Below are 18,728 nucleotides of genomic sequence, written 5' to 3'. Positions count from 1 at the left end.
CTGAGAAGACCAACACAATCAGGGCTAGAGATGTTAGAATTTTATTAGCAGTTAAGGGGGCTAGGAGGGAAAGAGTTAGCTTAGCATGTGGGGCAGTGCTTGAAAGTGCACAATTATCTCGTGTGTCACAGAACAGTGCAAAATCTTTTGAATAGTCAGGCATTCCTAAGACAGGAGCAGTACACAGACATTCGCGTAATTTTGTAAAAGCTGTCATGCTTTCGTCATCCCATTCTACTGGATCACTTGCTCCTTTCTTTGTCATTTTTATCAATGGTTTTGCTAGGACTGCAAATCCCACAATCCACTGCCTACAGTACCCTACAACTCCAAGGAACATTCTGATTTCCGTCTGGGTATTTGGCAATTCCATGTTTCGAATTATCCTAATTCTTTCTGTGGGACTTTCCTGATACCTCTCTCTATCTGGTGCCCCAGATATTTTACTGATGTGGTACAGAATTGCAGCTTTTCTGGTGATACTTTATGTCCTCCTTCACCTATATGGTTCAGCAAGGCAATTGTGTCAGTTACACAGTCTCTTCGACTTTTAGACGCCACCAAGAGGTCGTCTATGTATTGCACCAAAACTGATTTTCCGGGCAATATTAGGGTTTCAAGGCACTTTTTCAGAATTTGATTAAAAATTGAGGGGCTTTCTGTGTACCCCTGAGGGACCCGATTCCAGACGTAGACGTGACTGTCAAATTCAAATGAGAAAAGAAATTTGCTGTCTGGATGCAAAGGAGTTGAAAAGAATGCGTGACATAGGTCAATGACGGTAAACCATCCAGCATTCCATGGAATTTAGTATAGAATCACAGCAGGGTTTGGCACAACAGGACAACAAGAAACCACAATTTTGTTAACCTTGCGCAGGTCCTGTACTACCCTGTACTTACCACTAGGTTTCTTGATTCCAATTATGGGCGAATTACATGGGCTGCTCATCACTTCCTGTATGATTTTTGATTCTAACAATCTTTTTATTTCAGTGGCAACCCCTGCTTTTACTTCTGCACTCATTTTGTACTGTTTAATATTTGGGTATACTGTATTTTCTTTTATTGCTGATTTAATTGGATCAACATTTTCCATTAATCCTACATCTTTTCCAGTAAAATCCCATACTTCTGGTTTCACTGTTTCTTGGAGCTCTTCAGGTTAGTCTTGTATTGTCAGTCTTTTAATTTCTGAGTCGGGTCTTGCTAACATTAATTTGTAAATTCCGTCTTCGTCTGGGGTCTGAATTTCGACGCCATTTGGTGTGCAAAAGATAGTACAGTTCATTTTACACAACAAATCTCGTCCAAGCAAGTTTACAGGACTGGATTCACAGACAACAAACCTATGCATTTCCTTAAAATTTCCAATTTTAATCTCCATAGGTTTTTTAACTGGGGTACTAATTAGCTGATTAGAAACTCCAACTACCTGGATTGCTTCTCCCGAGACGGGTAGGTTTGGAACGTCTGCTGTTCTCACAGTAGAACGGGTAGCACCAGTGTCCAACAGAAAGGTGACGTCATTTCCTTCAACCTTTCCTTCAATGTATGGCCCTGACTGGTCCACCGGCAAGGAGGCGCCAAACACGCACTCCTCGTCCTCCCCCCTCAGGCACCGTCAGTAGGTGTCAATACAGAGAAACGTGTCATTTAACTGAAATTGTGAAGTTGCTGCATTCTTATTCTCTCTTACTTCCCACACTTCGGTGTCTTCACCCTGTTGTGCTTTGCTCCTATAATTTTGTCTAGGTGCACGAGGCAACTGATTCTGCTTTACCTGTTGCTGGGTCTTTCGTGGTTTCTCATTCTGCGTCTGTGGATTTAAATCATTTATTTGTACGTTACCATTCTGTACAGCTGGACACTCGTCTCTCCAGTGACCTATCTGTCCGCACCCGTGACAGGGGAACTTCTTTTTGGCCTCCTTTCTGCTCATTTTTACTCTGGGTTTCCCTCCACCCCCCGGGCCTTGATTCTGATTACTGGTCAATTTATTTAGCTGCTGTTCTTGGTGTTCTGCTAATTTTACCTGAGCCCACATGACTTTTTCCTTTAACTCTTTTCGTTTATCTGCCAATTCATCCTCGCAATACTTAGCATACTTCAGGACTTCATCAATTGGTTTAGACTGCCAGCAGATTTTATTGTCTTTGATCCACTGTGAAATTTCAGGTCTTCATCCCAAATCTGTAAATGAAGTGGGTTGTGTCTTTCATCTCGATGTTGTCCAGACCACTGTACGTCTTAAACACCTGTACCAGTCGTTCATAATAGGAGTGCACAGTTTCATCTCTATTCTGGGTAGTCCTGTCTATTCGGGTCCAATCAGTTTCCTTTGCAGGCACTTTTCCTTTCAGATGTAATATTACCTGATTGTACTTTTTCGTTACTTCTGCGGAAGGAGCCCCTGTGTTTGGGTCTCTCGGGTATTCTTGGCTAGGCCAATCAATAGCAATTTTACATTCTGTCCACAAATCCGCGGGAACTACAATGTCAAAGAACCCGTCTAAATCTTTCCAGAGACACTTCTGGACCTTTACAAATCTCTCAACCTGTCTGTACCAATCTACAGGTTTTTCTCGTAATTTTTGGAAGTCATTGGTAAAGGACACAATATCCTGTCTGGACCATGGAACATGTACATACTTTCCACCTGGTACTTCTCTCATGGGATAAAAATGTTCCGCCTTGTCTGCTTCTTGTAACACGTATTCAGATGTCATTTGCCTTGATCTATTATCTTCTTTTTTCTTGGCCCACCTGGCTTTCCATTTGTCTAAGTCTCCCCATTTTTGTAACAGACTTAACAATTCTCTGTTCTGTACCTTCTTTCCTGATACATTCATGTTCTCCAAATCTTTGTCTGAGAATTCTACTCTGTAGGGTTTTTGCAACACTTTTGATTTGCTAATATCTATTCCCATACTAGCCGCGGTGTCCATTAATTTCTCATGATATATTCTGGTATTTCGGGTTAGACTTGAAATGAATAATAATTCTTCCTACGTTTGGGTGTTTAGTCTGTCCAACCCCACATTTCCAGCTGATAGTTCTTCCAATTCCATTCTTAGTTTATAGATATTTAATGGTTTCGGCTGGGGATTTTGTTTCTCTAATTCTCGGCTCCATCTTTCAATTTCATCAGGAGTCACTACTGTGTCACTTCTAGTACCAGAAGTTGACTCAATCTGCACTTCTCTCGAAGTGAAAGGAGTGTTCTTTCTCTGTGAACCCTTCTCTGGCTCCCTGACTGGCAAATCCATCAAGGAAATCACAGATTCACATTCACTTGCCTGATCATCTACATTTAAGGGCTCTTTTCTCGGCTGTACTACAGATGGGGAAATAATTGGAGTCTTAGGACTTCCCTGTTTATCCCCGTACAAAGGAACAACTGGTCCAATAGTTACTGGGATTGTCAAGGCTTCAGGACTGGTATTCAGTTGAGAGATTTTCTGAATCAGTTCCGTTCTTTGTTTAACTAGAGCTTCTCTTTCTCTATCCTGCAGTACTTTTCCCAGGGTTGTTTCATGCAGTACTTGCGGAGTTAGAGTGGGAGCATAATTTGTGGCAGTTGGATGTGTCATACTTGGTCCTTCGCCATAATTAGGTCTTAGGAAGGGGTTTCCTGTACTCAAAGGTCTTGCCTCCTCCCGATAAGGAGGTTGTAGACAGGTGTCTCTCGCATCTAAGGATCTTGATCCCTCCTGGTAAGATGGTCTTAGGCAGGTATCTCCTACACTTGAGGATCTGGGTCCTTCATTATAAGGAGGTGGATTCTTCATTAATAATTCCTCCAAATAATCATCATCTGAATCCCCACAGGTCATCAAATGCTTTGTTTTCTCTGTCTTTTTCTCCCCCAGGGGTGCTTCTAGGGCTATTACAGGGTATAATCCTTCTACTATCATATCCTGTCTCCATTTTTTTATTCTGTTTTCTCGGGTTTCTTTATTTACCTTAGGATACCATTTTGTCAACCCCTTGTCCATTCTGGGCCTGTCTCGCTCAAAAGCCTCTATCTCCTATTCTTCTAAGGCCTCATACTGCGTTAGTCTGGGTCTGGGATGTAAATCATTCATTCGGGTCCTCAAATTGAACAGAATCCTGCTATTGAATGTACCCTCTAACGGAAATGCCAAGATCCCGCCATCTTTAGTATATTCCACCCAATTTTCCAACCATACACAAGCATGGTAGCCTCTGTCAAACATCATAAATGATGCAAGAGTATTAGGTGGTGGAATGACAACTCCTTCTCTAGTTTTGATAGGCTTGTCTTTCTTAAAATAATTCTTCACCTTGTTTACTAAGGTCATTTTCCTCTTATTTCTGTACATAACGCTTTTACGACCTTTCCACTGATCTTTTCCAAACCCTAGATATCTTGGATCGGGTCTAGTTTCTGGATTATATGTATGCCACATATACTTTTCCGCAAGTTACTTTGTTTACAAAAATCACCTCCAATCTGAATGCGTCTCTTATTTTTCTGCAACTAATCAAATGCGCGATTTCAAAATAATTCAACCAATGGGTGCGCGGCGTTTCTCGCAAACGAGTTCTCACGCTCCTGTGCTCACCCCTCCTTTACAATTCCGCCTCAGCTACACGCCCGCTGGTTCGACCAATACCAGCGCGGCACTGAGTGATGTCAGTGCAGCTCCGCAACTGACTCCCTCCTTCACAAGGTGAGAAACACTTCAATTTCTACCTTTTAAAGTGCAAGTGCTCTATTTAATTCACAACGTAAACACATTCGCCACTGTACTCGAGTGTCTAGAAAGAAAAGATTTGTTTCACTGCAAGTAAACCTCTTCAATTTACTTTTCAAATACTGCGAGTAGATCCCTTCTGCCTACCCTTCACACAAGCATTAGTGAACCTGCTACTCCTTCGACTCATCCACTTTGGGATATATACTAAGCCAAAAGTTTCACTAGTGAACTCCTTTGCTATCAATCAAGCTTAGACGAACCTGCTACTCCTCCCGTGTGACCCTTACTAGGTTATATCACAATAGAGGTTTTGCCAGCGAACTCTTTGCTACCATTTATTCATACATTTATACAGAAAACCCTAATTAGTGTTTCCAGTTCTGCCTAACCTGCACCAATTTTCCTCTAGTAAGTGACCTCACTTGCGACGTGGATTCTCCTCACCACTCGCTATTCTGCCCCCGGGGATTCCAGACAAACATATAACAATCACTAACGAGTTTTGTTAAAACATATATCAATATATCAGCAAGAAAAACAATTTAAAACATTTCATAATTTTTCGAAGCAATATGCATTTGATCGATCGATTTAAAAAAAAAAAAAAATTTGCAGCAATAAATGTTCACAGTTAGCAGCAATTAACCTTTCTACCTATCTTAACTAGTACTACCTAACTTTAACTAGTCCCTAACCATTTCCTCTGCTACCAGAAAATTACTGATAGAGCGCCGGTCACCCGACTATAATTTTACCATATGCACATTGGGCCCATAAATTCAATTCACCATATTTATTAATCGGGTAACCTTACACTCTACTACCAGTAACCCTGTTCCTTCCTATGTATTTCCAATGTACCCAACTTACCAATCCACTGTTACGGGTACCTATGATCAGAATGGATCAGGGAGCTAGCTGTAAAAGAAAGGCAGACACAAAATACAACATACCATTTACTAGGTTTGCACTCATATAATAACCACAGACTCAGGAAGTTTTAAAACCTTTATCTAGTTTTCATCAAGTTCAGAAAGCATAAGGTTCACAGCAAGTAAACTGTCAATAACTAAGAGTATAAAGAGCACATATCCATATAGGAAGTAAATAAGACCAACCATTTAGGATTTATAAAGGGAAGGTAAGAAATGGAACATACTAACATGAGCTTCAGAGCTTAGACTCAGTATGATATCTAATGGACGGGAGAAAAGGAACATACTATGAAATCACAGTTGACTATTTCACAAACTAAAGGAATTTGAATATCTATGGGGCTATAAGGAAGGTAAAAAGTGGAACACGCTATATACTTCAGATGTACCCAAATAAATCACCTAAAGGAAGTGGTAAACAAAAGGAACATCTATATTTCATGAAATATACGTAGGAATGTACTAATAGGATGGGGAAAAATAGAACATGCTAGTATAATAACTATAATGTAGGACTTTTTCATTTGTCAGTAGCAAAAGAGGATAAAAAAGGACAATGAGCAAGTACGATTTTATTAGAAGCAAGAAATAGATTAGAGAATGCGAAAATGGGTTCCCTCAAATTTATATTCACCTAGAACGGTGTGGAGACCAACCCTGGCCACGGGTCAGTTAAGGACAGGAGAAACCCCAAGGAAAGGACAGTCGCCAGTAGGCCAGCAGGTGCAGAATGGACACCCCAGGACAGGACAGGAGACCAGATTAGGATCAGGACAGGATCACCAAGGAAAGACCAGCACCCGCAGTTCAGTTGCAACGCCTGCGCTACACCCTCTCTGCAGCTATCAGTCAGAACCCCGATTGGGTTATCGAATTCCCCAGCAAAGTGCTCCTCCAGCATTTAAAGTTTCCAAAACCCCGCCTGGGTCTCTGGAAATTACGGACAGAGTGCTCCGCAGCTCTCTGTATCAGTCACCTATTGAGTGCGTTGGGTCAGTGACAGGTCAGCTATTCGGACAATTTCTCTAGCTAAACCTAGGCTAGTTATACTGTTTTCGGGTCAGTGTACAACCCCCCAAATGTTGCAAGTGTAAGAATCCCCAATTTCGATTGGTCCAAAAGTAGGACAGGTCAACACACCAACCAGGATTAGACATTCTCAAGCCCCAATTTACATCTTTTGGGACCGCCTATTGAATTTTGGGGTTCCCATGACATAGGTCTCCACCTAACAATGGGATACACAGATTTTATTACAATTGTTTCAAATGCAGTACATTTCGGCTTCGTTAGCTGGGCTTCAGGTCGATTCCCCGGAGCATCTTGACTGTGGCTGCCCGCTGGCAGGGTTCCACTGGTACAAGGTTTTCTTCCCTCTGCCAGGGTGACATGCGCAGTAGGGACTTCTAAGATGGAGTTTCAAACACCTCCCAGGCTCAACGGATTCGATAAATGAAAAGTAAAGGAAAACAATTTAGAACATAGAAATAAATGAATACACTGTATACCAGGAATCCCTATATGACTCCCCTTACTTCATATTAACTATAGCATTAAGATTAGTGCAAAACGGACAGTATTGCAAAAGCTGCAGCGCAAGCATCGGCATGTGAGAACACAAAGCGGCCATTTTGTAGCTAGTGCGCAAGTGCAAAGATTCCCACCAGAACTGCGAGTACGTCACGTCACGTGAGTGTGACCAACGCATGCGCAGAAGAAATTTCCGCTAAGCAGTGGCCATTTTAGAGGCAAGCGTATTAGGATAAGTAAACACATAGGCAAGCATCACTGGGACACCCCGTGTAATGTAGAAATGTGCAATATTAGTAACATGAACAGGTTGATTATATTTTATTAACGTAATTTGAGGTTCTTGATCCAAGCAAGTCGCTTTACGTGCGAATCCTTGCTCCATCACTATCTTGAAGTAACTGCTTCCAGCTTAGTAAAGACAGTGCTCTACATCTGAAACTCAAACAGGAGTGGGATTAAAATTGATACGACCCATTGATCAATCAATTTCCTGTTTGTGGCTAGCCAGAATGCACTAGTATGTTAGCAGCTCACCCTTTTTCACACCTATAAATACACCGATATACCCAAAAACAATTTTCCGTGCTTCTAATGTAGACCCATGACTCCTGTTAGAAGCCAGTCTAATGGAAGTACCATTCTTTCCGGAAATACTTTATTGTGCTACTACTAAGCATTCTCCCTCTGTCCACAAGAAGTCCTAATTAATGACTCCTTCACCATTTCAGGCTATTAATATATGATGGGAGATTGAACTTGAGTTTTATTCTGGTAGTACAAAAGAGTACAGCTTTAACATTCTCTGTGTAATGGAGCATGGACAAGAAGGATTTTTCCTCCTAACATCAAAAGAATTGCCTCCCTTACTCACCTTCTACCCTGCAAACAATGTACAAGCATTGTGTGCTGGGAAATGCAACTTTAATGTTAATGTTAATGTTATATGTGCTTATATAGCGCTCGGCTGCCCCAGCGAAGGGGCGTCCCGGCGCTTTCTGTATGAGTCCTTGAGCGGGGGATAGGGTCTGAGGGATTAGGGAGGGGAGTGCCATATTAACAGAAGAGGTGTGTTTTGATTGCTTTCCTAAAGGATAGCAGGTCCTTCATTCCTCGTATCTGGTCTGGGAGGCCGTTCCAGAGTTTAGCGGCCAGATATCTGAAAGAACGGCCGCCCATCCTGGCTAATTTGATGCGAGGTACGACCGCTAGATTCTGCCCTTCTGATCGTAGGGTACGCCGGGGGACGTAGGCTGAAAGAAGTGGGCAGAGCATGGGGGGGGGAGGCCGTTTTTTTAATTTTTAATGCTAAGCATAGTGTTTTAAAATGAATCATTTTCTCCATTGGGAGCCAGTGGAGTTTCGTAAGGACGTCAGTCACAGACATATGGCGGGGGAGTCCGACCAGGGCTCTGGCGGCTGCATTCTGGACTCGCTGGAGTCTGGTTTTTTCTGCCACATTAGCTCCTAGCAGGAGGGAGCTGGCATAGTCCAGCCTTGAGAGGATGGCTGCCTGGACTATCAGCTGACGGGTTTGGTGGTCGAAGAATCTTAGGATAGGCCTAAGATTTCGTAAGATGCCGAAACAGGTGGCCGCCACTTTTTTTGTATGGTTGGTGAAGTTTAGGGCAGAGTCTACCCAGACTCCTAGGTTTTTGACACAATCCTTCGGTTCAGGTGGTTGGCCGAGGATTACTGGCCACCAGTTGTTACCCCAAGTGTCAGACTTTTTTCCCACCCGCAGCACTTCCGTCTTTCCGGCGTTGAGCTGGAGGTAGTTCGCCGTCATCCATTCAGTGATGTCGGCGAGAGTTTGTTGGAACTTTTGGGCGCCGAGACCACTTTCGTCATTCAGTGCTACCACTAGCTGTGTGTCGCCGGCGTAGGACACGAGGGACATTCCGTGCTTCCTGGCTACCTCTGCCAGGGGTTGGACGTACACATTGAACAGGGTGGGGCTGAGAGCTGACCCCTGGGGCACACCCTGTTCAATGGGGCATTCTTTGGAGAGATAAGGGGGGGGTGGAGACTCGGAATGATCTGCCAGATAAGAAGTCTTTAAACCAGTCCAGGGCGTTTCCTGATATTCCAGCCTCTTTTAGCCTAGACAGCAGGACCTCGTGTGACACCGTGTCGAAGGCCGCACTGAGGTCAAGTAAAATTGGTGCTGCTGTTCCGCCAGAGTCTAGAATGGTACGGAGTTGTTCAACCACACTTAGTAGGGCTGTCTCGGTGCTGTGTCCAGCCCGGAATCCGTGTTGTGACCTGTCCAGGATGGAATTAGATAACACGTATTTGGTCAGGATGGTGTTTACATGGGCTTCTGCTACCTTGGCTGGCCATGGGAGGAGTGATATCGGTCTGAAGTTTTCGGGTAGGTTTGGGTCTAAAGTGGGCTTTTTTATAATGGGTGACACCCAGGCTTGTTTCCAATTTGGGGGGATACTGGCTGTAGAGAAGGACATATTTATAATGTCTCTCAGAGGGCCTAGGATAGTCTTGTCAGCCTCTCTGAAAGTATCAGGCTTCAGAGGGTCTGCAGGTGAGCCAGATTTGATTTCGTTGCATATTTTGGTGAAGTCTTCTTGGCTAAGAGCCGGGATGCTAGAAAGATTAGCTCTGTTGAGGTCAGTTGAGGGAGTGAGGCTTGGAGTGGTGGGAAAGGCACTGTAGATTTTCTGGATTTTCTCCATGAAGAAAGAGGCCATATTATCGCACAATGTGGGTGAGGTGCTTGGATTAGCCACTGTTTTTTTGGCGCTGAGTTCTTTGAGGATTTTAAAGATGGTTTTGGAGGCATTATGGCTGCTCTTAATCTCGGTAGCGTAGTGAGCTGCCCGGTCCTACAGATGCTACGGTGATGGTTTTTTTTAGACTGGATGTGCAGGCTTTTGAGGGCAGGGTCGTAGTTTCTCCTCCAGCATCTTTCCGCTATTTTGCACTCTTTTTTCAGTGCGGAAACTTCTTTATTATACCAGGGACTTGATTCATGAACGCGTGCCTTGATCCATTTGGCTGGGATTAGGGTGTCTAGGGCTCGGTTGATCCAGTCGCAGAACTGGTCGTACCCTTGGTCAGGGTCTTTGCTAGGTGGGGGGAGCTAGTAGTAAGGAGTGCATGGAAGTCCTCTAAATGGAGCTTCCTCCATGGTCTTTTCCGAACCTGCTGGGTGGATTTGGTGAGCAGGATGTTTCTGCAGGGTATTGTCATGACCACTAGACAGTGGTCGGTCCAGGTCATAGGTATGGGTGCCTCGACCTGTGCATTGGTCATGTTAGAGAGAATGGGATCTAAGAGATGTCCCCCATTGTGGGTGGGGCCTTTTACAAGTTGGCTTAGCTGGAGGGCAGCAAGATCTGCTAACAGTGTGTTGATCTTAGTGTCTGCAATGCGATCAAAATGAATGTTCAGGTCACCAATATTATTAAAGTTTGCGGTGTCGGTGATCTGTGAACATAGGCTCTCCAGAAGTGAGCTAGTGAAATTAGCGTCTGCACCCGGGGGCCTGTAGATCAAAAGGCCTACCAGGCTGAGCTGGGGGTTGATTTTGATGTTGTAGCGTGCGCATTCGCTATCTTTGATATCTACTTTAGTTAGCTGACACGCAAGGTGCGGTTTGGTCATTATCGCAATCCCCCCACCCCTTGAGTTTCTGTTACAGGTATAGGTAATGTATCCTGTAGGGGTGGCCAGTTTTATGACAGTGTCCATGTCGTCCTGGAGCCAAGTTTCTGCTAGGAAAAGAATGTCGAGGGAATGGTTAAACAGTAGTTCGTGGATTTCAGAGTGATGTTTCTGCATAGATCTCACATTCAACTGGCCAATTCTGATAGTTAAAGGTTTGGCTGTTGAGGGGGGTGCTGGCCGCACTGGAGTTGAAAGGGAAAAGCCGCATGAGCATACATGGGACTTAGTGTTGCATACAAAGTTGAAACGGATGTATGATGTTACAACGCCTACCTTTACAACGCCTACCTTTACATCGTAAGTTTTACAACGCATACCATTACAACGCATAATGCTTTGGGGCGCTGGATAGTGAATAGTTTAATTTACTATTCACACTCCAGTCCCCGTGGATAGTAGGGAAGGTTATTGGATAGTAAATTAACCTATTCCCTATCCTAGAGCGCCCCCCAGAGCAATGCGTTGTAATAGTTTGCGCTGTAAAAGTTGCATTGTAATGGTAGTTCGTTGTAAAAGTTTCGTTGTAAAGGTTGTATACCAGTTGAAACTAGCGCAGTCACAGCCAGGGTGCTGTAGCTGTAGTAGCTCTAGTTTTGAATACACTCTCTTACCGCTCTGGTTTTTGACAGGGTGTCTGGCGTCTGGCGCTTCCTCAGTGCTGACGGGCGCAGACGGGCTGGACTCTGGCTCGACTCCGGCTCTGTCCCGGTGCGACCGCTGATCGGGTCCGCTGCGCGGAGCCATGCCCCTCCCTTTTTATAGTGGCCACTGGGGAGCGTATGGCGCTTTACCCAAGCTAATATGGCCGCCGCGTTTTTGCTGTTACCGGGGATGAAAAGAATATCCTCAGCACCTGAATCGGCTGGGACGGATCCGGTAGGTCAGAGGGTGCGGGGTGGGGAGGTGCTGAGGCCGCGCTCGGGGATCAGAGCGGGCGAGGGCAACAAAATGCAGGGTGTGAGGGTAGAGGAGCTTCGTGTATCAAGCCGATCTTTCCACCCACAAGATGATGCAGCTTCTAAGTCAAGCAGGTAGTGGCAACTAGGAGAGTTTATCCCAGACGCTTATTAGTCAAGCTAATCCGGGCAAGGTAAAAATACAGTACAAGATAATTCTTTAAAATGTTTTAAAATAACACAACAACCTCCCGGCTTCCGCCTCAGGAGGGATTCGAACTCACAATAAGCAACAGGCAGCTTGGGTGCCCTTTTTATAGTGGCCACTGGGGAGCGTATGACGCTTTCCCCAAGCTAATATGGCCGCCGCATTTTTGCTGTTACCGGGGATGAAAAGAATGTCCTCAGCGCCTGAATCGGCTGGGACGGATCCGGTAGGTCAGAGGGTGCGGGGGTGGGGAGGTGCTGAGGCCGCGCTCGGGGATCAGAGCGGGCGGGGGCAACAAAATGCAGGGTGTGAGGGTAGAGGGGCTTCGTGTATCAAGCCGATCTTTCCACCCACAAGATGATGCAGCTTCAAAGTCAAGCATGTAGTGGCAACTAGGAGAGTTTATCCCAGACGCTTATTAGTCAAGCTAATCCCGGGCAAGGTAAAAATACAGTACAAGATAATTCTTTAAAATTTTTAAAATAACACAGCAACCTCCCGGCTTCCGCCTCAGGAGGGATTCAAACTCACATTTAGCAAAATAATACCTTAAGAAATAGTCTTATGCTGCACCATTTGCTACCGATTTTTAGAAACATTTTTTCGGGAAGATTTCCAAATATCTTGCCAAAGTTGTATTTAGCTCACACTGTTTTTCGTCTGTCGTGCTTTAAAATGCATATTTGACACATATTGCTCAGAAAAGGACTCCTCTGATTATGCGCTGTAGTAAAACAGCGGTTCTAAACTTTCCCCACCTCCACTGTTCGAAGTGTTACATTTCCCCCACCACACCCTGGAAAGTTGGGTCTAGTTGCGCCTCTGGTGATGGGTGCGTGTCAGGGTTCCTAACCAACTTGTGGCATAGATCTGAGGAAGGAGGCAGGTTCGGCAGGAATTGCTTCCTTTATTTATCGGGTATTAATACAGGCAGTCAACGGCAGATGTCAAGATGTTATTTTTCTTGCCTAAATTGCAATGTGAATACTTCGTGCCGTCTCATATTGACAGTTTTAACACCTATGGGACTGGGGGACTCACGTTTTAAAAGGTTTCTCGATAAAAAAAAAATTGTATTTTTAGTGCCACTTGATCGACTGAGGTCGTGATGCGTGTCAGATGAATCCCCAGCGAAATCACATCGTTGACAGTCAGAGGGCGGGGAGGCTTTTTTCGGAGAGACCTTCATTAGGAACAACCACTGAATTAGAAACGGAAGTGTCGAAGGCCGTGGAAGCAAACGGAGGCGTTCACGTGGGAGTTAAGCGAGCACGGAGCCGGGTCAAGCCGTATATCACTGCAGGCTTCCTTCCTCCCCCACTCACGCCCAGCGCCACCCATTGCCACCTCATTCTCTACTCGCCAATAGATCTGGGAGGGGAGAGGGAAACGGAGGGTGGTTCTTTTCTTGTGAAAGTGTTGAACACCACGGCAGTATGGAGAACTCTGTGACTGCTGTAGTCATACCAAAGAGCGTGGGCATATCAGTACTTGGACCAAAGCTCTGCCCGTCCTCTTTCGCTGGCGTGCAAGGGCAGAAGTTCCGCGTCCTGTTGGTATGTCTTAAGCCTCTGGAGAGAACATGTTCTCCTGAGCAGTGCCAGCGACGCCTGTTTTGAGCTCCTGGTGTTACCTCAGTTGTCCAAAGAAAAGCACGTTTCACAGGTTTCCGCAGCCCAAGACATACACTTGCATCAGACCCAGTGACTGCTGGGCCTGATGAAGATAGCTGAGCGTCATAAGGACGCAAACCAAGGTAGGAGCCAGCATTGATAACGAATGAACGAGAACAGCCGTAATCCATAGTACGCCGCTAAGTACCAGGGTGTATTTATTACACTTGATATCAAAGGGAACAGTCAATTGAAAAAGTGGATAGACCTTTTCCAAGCAATAAACTAGTGGCGTGGTTTCTTGAAGATTGCGTCTCCATGCAAAGGTCCCCATTCAAGTCGAGCAATAGAAGGAGAAGTAAGAAAGGACACTTTTAGGAGGAATACAGTGCTCCAATCGGAGCCCACGTCTTAATCAAATGCCTGTAATCGGTACCCATACAATCGGAGTGCATTGAAGGGGCCAGATCGCAAGCCGGTGGTCTGGTATCAGTCATTTCTTCAGAATATACCAAAAAGATGGTCGGGGTTGTGTGGAAAAGCAATGACACTGCAGAACTCTCCTCGGCTAGAAGGCAGGGAATGGCAGTCGAGGCACGTGCTCTCCTTCACGCTCGGTGCATGACGTGCTTCTCACTTTGGTTATCAGTGACACCTACGGCTACTGCACGCTAGTGAATGTAAAACAAAAGGTGGCTATGCACCAGCGATCATTTAGACACTACTCTGCCCTGTAAAATACCACATGTAAACTCGGAACACCTGTCACCACCCACTCAGGGCGTTTCCCTGACAGGTGCAGCGGGATTAATATGATTCCTATCTCCCTATGTGGTTTAAGCGCTATACCTTTCATGGAAACACTGATAAGATCCGCACGTTGCTCGATTCTAGCGCCTCGCATGAGTGCACGGCAGATGGTGTGTCCACTCTGCTCGGACTCCTCTGGACGCAGAGACACTGGTACGCAATACTGAGCTCGCTGTACGTCCCCGCCGCACACCAACAGCTCCATAGTGGTCTGTCACTATATAGGAGCTCTCGTGAAGGAATTGTGCTCATGCTCACGGAGACGCCAGCATTACTGTGCGAGAGATACTACATTTTAGAATGTACGTGCACAGATTAATAACCTTTGGCAGACCGCTTCCCTACACAGTGGGAATGAAGCACAGTTATTGAAGTACCAGCATCCCCTCCCCACCCCCTTCCTTCCCGCTGGTACTCAAGTAAAAGGAGACAGGTGCCAGTCAAATACTGAAATCTGCAAAAATACAAATTGTCAATGGATGCAACACAAAGACAGCGGCCGGTAAAGAGTGTGCACCTTGCTGCCACGGCAGGTTTAAATTACTATCATTTTAACTCCGCAGCAGCGCTATTAGGGCTTGCGGCGAAGGTGTGAGGGCTCCGGCCAGCGGCCACTGACGAGTTAACCGAGAATGCAAATGCGCCTTCGGCGATTAGAGCGCTACCGGCACCAGTCTCATGGAGGGTCGGTGCCCCGGGCTGTGAGCGGGCGGCGCTAGGACCTTGGGCGTCTCCCTGCGTGTGTGGCAGGGGAGTGAGGTACCAGAGTCTGCTGATGCAGGGTCTGAAGAACCACGGGATACTTCAATGCACTGACTGGCCGTGTGCTCAACTTTTACCGCACAGCACGGAGAATCGAGGCCACAGTCGGCCATCACCAACCCGGACCCGAAGGGTGAGCAGAGGGAAGAGGGGGGCACGCCCGGAGACTATAGCCGCGCCTAGAACTTCAGAAGGATTCCGAGGTCTGCACCGTGATATGGTGATGGCGCTTTCCTTCTGATGTCTGGGTCACTCCCAAAGCCAGAATCTCTGCCACTGACAGGGGTTATTACAGCAATAACAGCTGAAAGCCCATTGCACGGCCCCAGAAGCAAGGTCTGTCCTGAAGCGGAAACGTGCACCTGCAGATAGCAACGATCCTGCACATTACTTTTTGGAATTTGTACGTCTCGACAGGAGTGTGATCGCCTCTGTGGAATGTATCCGCCTGCGCGTAATGTAGACGCGCGTCATTGTGAGCACTATGCTAAAGTGCTCCGCCGAGCGTTTCTGGACGGAAACACTAATGCAGTCGAAACCCGCCCTAGTGGTTGGTGATCGAGGAGCTCGTGTGTGCTGCACTGTCGCTGCGAAATCACTTTAAACCCAGGGGATGTTGCACACCACGCTTTCGTGACGAAGGTCTCCTGTAACTTTGTGCAGCCTGGGCTGCTGGCTCAGTTAGGATGTGTCCCGCTACCACGGACAGCAGCCGCGCACTGAGGCAGCGCGCACCTGCCCGAGCCTGGCACACTTCATGAAGCGATAACTTGACCATGTGAAGTCCCCGCCGGGGGAGTCGCCGCCTGAGAAACCAATGCCATTTCTTTCCGGAGCCTGCGCAGGCGGACAGCCAGCCCGGGAGTGATGGAGCAGGAGACTGGCTGTGAACCCGCGGCACCCGAGCGCCTGAATGTGCTCCACACCAACGACTCGCTGCAGGACAGGAACTGCAGCGCCGGACCTGAGAGCTACCAGGGAGCAGAGGGGCTCTCCTCCTTGCAGGTCATCGTGACTATAGTACTGGCCGTAACCACCCTGTCCACCATCCTGTCCAACGGCTTTGTCATCGCCACTGTCTACCAGACAAGGAAACTGCACACGCCGGCCAACTATCTCATCGCCTCCTTGGCCTTCACGGACATGCTCGTCGCCATCCTGGTAATGCCCATCAGCACCATGTACACTGTGACGGGCACTTGGACACTGGGCCAGGTGATCTGCGACATTTGGCTCTCGTCCGACATCACCTGTTGCACCGCTTCCATCCTGCACCTCTGCGTTATCGCCCTGGACAGGTACTGGGCCATAACGGACGCTGTGGAGTACACGAAGAAGCGCACCCCCAAGAGGGCGGCGGTGATGATCGCCCTGGTGTGGGTCTTCTCCATTTCCATCTCCATGCCGCCCCTCTTCTGGCGTCAGGAGAAAGCCGAGGGGGAAGTGCTCTCTTGTACGGTGAACACAGACCACATCCTCTACACCGTCTACTCCACGGTCGGCGCTTTTTACCTCCCCACCTTGATCCTGATCGCACTTTACGGTAGGATCTATGTAGAGGCCAGGTCGAGGATTCTGAAACAGTCGCCAAAGAACACGGGGAAGAGGTTGACGAGGGCTCACCTGATCACCGACTCCCCGGAGTCGTCTTCTGTGTGCTCCTTGAACTCCAGGGCACAGGACATGTCCAGCGACTCCGGCTCTCCCGTGTACTTAAATCAGGTCAAGGTGAAGGTGTCTGACGCCCTCTTGGAAAAGAAGAAGATCATGGCTGCCAGGGAGCGCAAAGCCACCAAGACTCTTGGGATCATCCTGGGCGCTTTCATCGTGTGCTGGCTGCCTTTCTTCATCGCCTCCTTGGTGTTGCCCATATGTGACACAGCCTGTTGGTTCCACCCGGCCCTTTTTGATTTCTTCACGTGGCTGGGATACCTCAACTCTTTAATCAACCCCATCATCTACACCATGTCCAACGAGGACTTCAAACTTGCTTTCCACAAACTCGTGCGTTTTAGGTTTACCACATGACAGTGATTCCAGGGTGCGCGGCAGGGCTTTGTGAATGCTTTGTTTTGAGACTGAATCCACAGGTAGGTTCACTATTCTTAACTGAGTTGTTTCACTTGCTCTGACGCCAGGCGGTGCATTTGGCGACGGCGGCACAACGACAACGCAAGCATAGGAACTGCACTGTCCCCTGCTCCCTGATTTCACATGCTAACTGCACCACCCCATTCAGCCACCACAGAGCGATATTTACAGTACATGATCACTTGTTATCCGTGGCTTGTTCTCCAGTGTTAAGTGGCACATGGTAACTAACGCTAGCTGAAGGAAGCCGAGAGGGCTGAGGGCGCACCGGGACCGCGGACAGCTCCACAGCTTGGTGGCAGTGCACTACCGCTGTATATCGCCGTAGCAACTACGCACCACGCACTTAAACGGTATTTGCGTCATTTAAGCACACTCATGGGAACTTTATGTATTTTACAACATATAACTCAATGAAACGTGAGAAAAGGAAAGTGTGAAGAGCTGGCTTTAATATCCTGAATGACAAGCCCCTGAAGGTTGCTTGCTGTTGGAAAATAGATACACATTTAATATGTTAGAGTCATCCGTTTGCATATATCTCCCAAATATTTGCAGTCTACACGCATTCTAAGCACAAACAAGACTGGGCACGATCTATGACGAGCTGTACTATGTCTCTGTTAAATGTAGCGAGGCATATGTAGATGTTCCCAGGTCAGGGAACTGTCCTGTCTGAATAGGCTGAAGAGTCGACCAGTGAGATCGGCACGTCCAAGCACTTGATCAAGCACTCGAATCTTGACTTGAAAAGCACGACTGCTATTCTTTATTTTTGCTAGTGAATGAAGGAAACAAGTCATCAAATAAAGTCAGATTGAGCTTTTTTTGAAGGCAGGCTTCATGCACTAAACCTAACATCGTCGGGGAGACTTCTAACATTTTTAGCAGTAGGTGCCATTTATTTTTGCAGCCCCATAGCTGTCATTTGCAGATCATTGACTGTCTAACTTGATTTTTGGGAACAAGATGCTTGCCTGTCATAAATCCCAAAAGGATTCCCACCAGTTCAGGAAAATAATGCAGCTCAAACTAGCTTTCCTTCATACAGCACAGTACATGCCCTAAGCAGACAGTGAACTGAAGGTCTTCACTCTCGTTGTCTTTGTGAGCACACTATATAGAAGCCACAGGAGTTCCAGGCAACAGAAAGCACACACTATTTGTGGCGAAAATGTCAGGGTTATAAAAGGGCAGCGCCGAGGGAAGGATCAGTGCCTTACATTTCATTCCTATTTTTGTTAATATGAGCAATTTATGTACATCACACTGGCTGAAATGCAGGACGAGGCTCTTCTTTCTATTGCTCCAGTTTGACTTTCTGACCTTGAAAGCGCCAAAAGACCTAACACTACACAGACTATATTTGTTTCCAACATCACTTCCAGACGTGGAGACTCACATGTATTCTTAAGCTTGTCTGTGGCTAATTATTGTCCTTTGAACAACCCTGAGTCCTTACTGCGACATTTT

The 18,728-nt window shown here is 46.5% G+C and overlaps 1 protein-coding gene across 1 annotated transcript; it reads left to right on the top strand.

The window, feature by feature from the left end:
• Nucleotides 1-16,031: 16,031 nt before the first annotated feature.
• HTR1B (5-hydroxytryptamine receptor 1B) lies at nucleotides 16,032-17,192 on the top strand. Its single transcript, XM_078646817.1, has one exon. It carries the CDS (start codon nucleotides 16,032-16,034, stop codon nucleotides 17,190-17,192), a length of 1,161 nt encoding a protein of 386 aa, XP_078502943.1.
• Nucleotides 17,193-18,728: the final 1,536 nt, after the last annotated feature.

Source organism: Lissotriton helveticus, chromosome 6, assembly GCF_964261635.1.
Source record: "Lissotriton helveticus chromosome 6, aLisHel1.1, whole genome shotgun sequence".
NCBI classification, from domain to species: Eukaryota; Metazoa; Chordata; class Amphibia; order Caudata; family Salamandridae; genus Lissotriton; species Lissotriton helveticus.
This window is presented reverse-complemented; position numbering and strand designations above follow the sequence as displayed.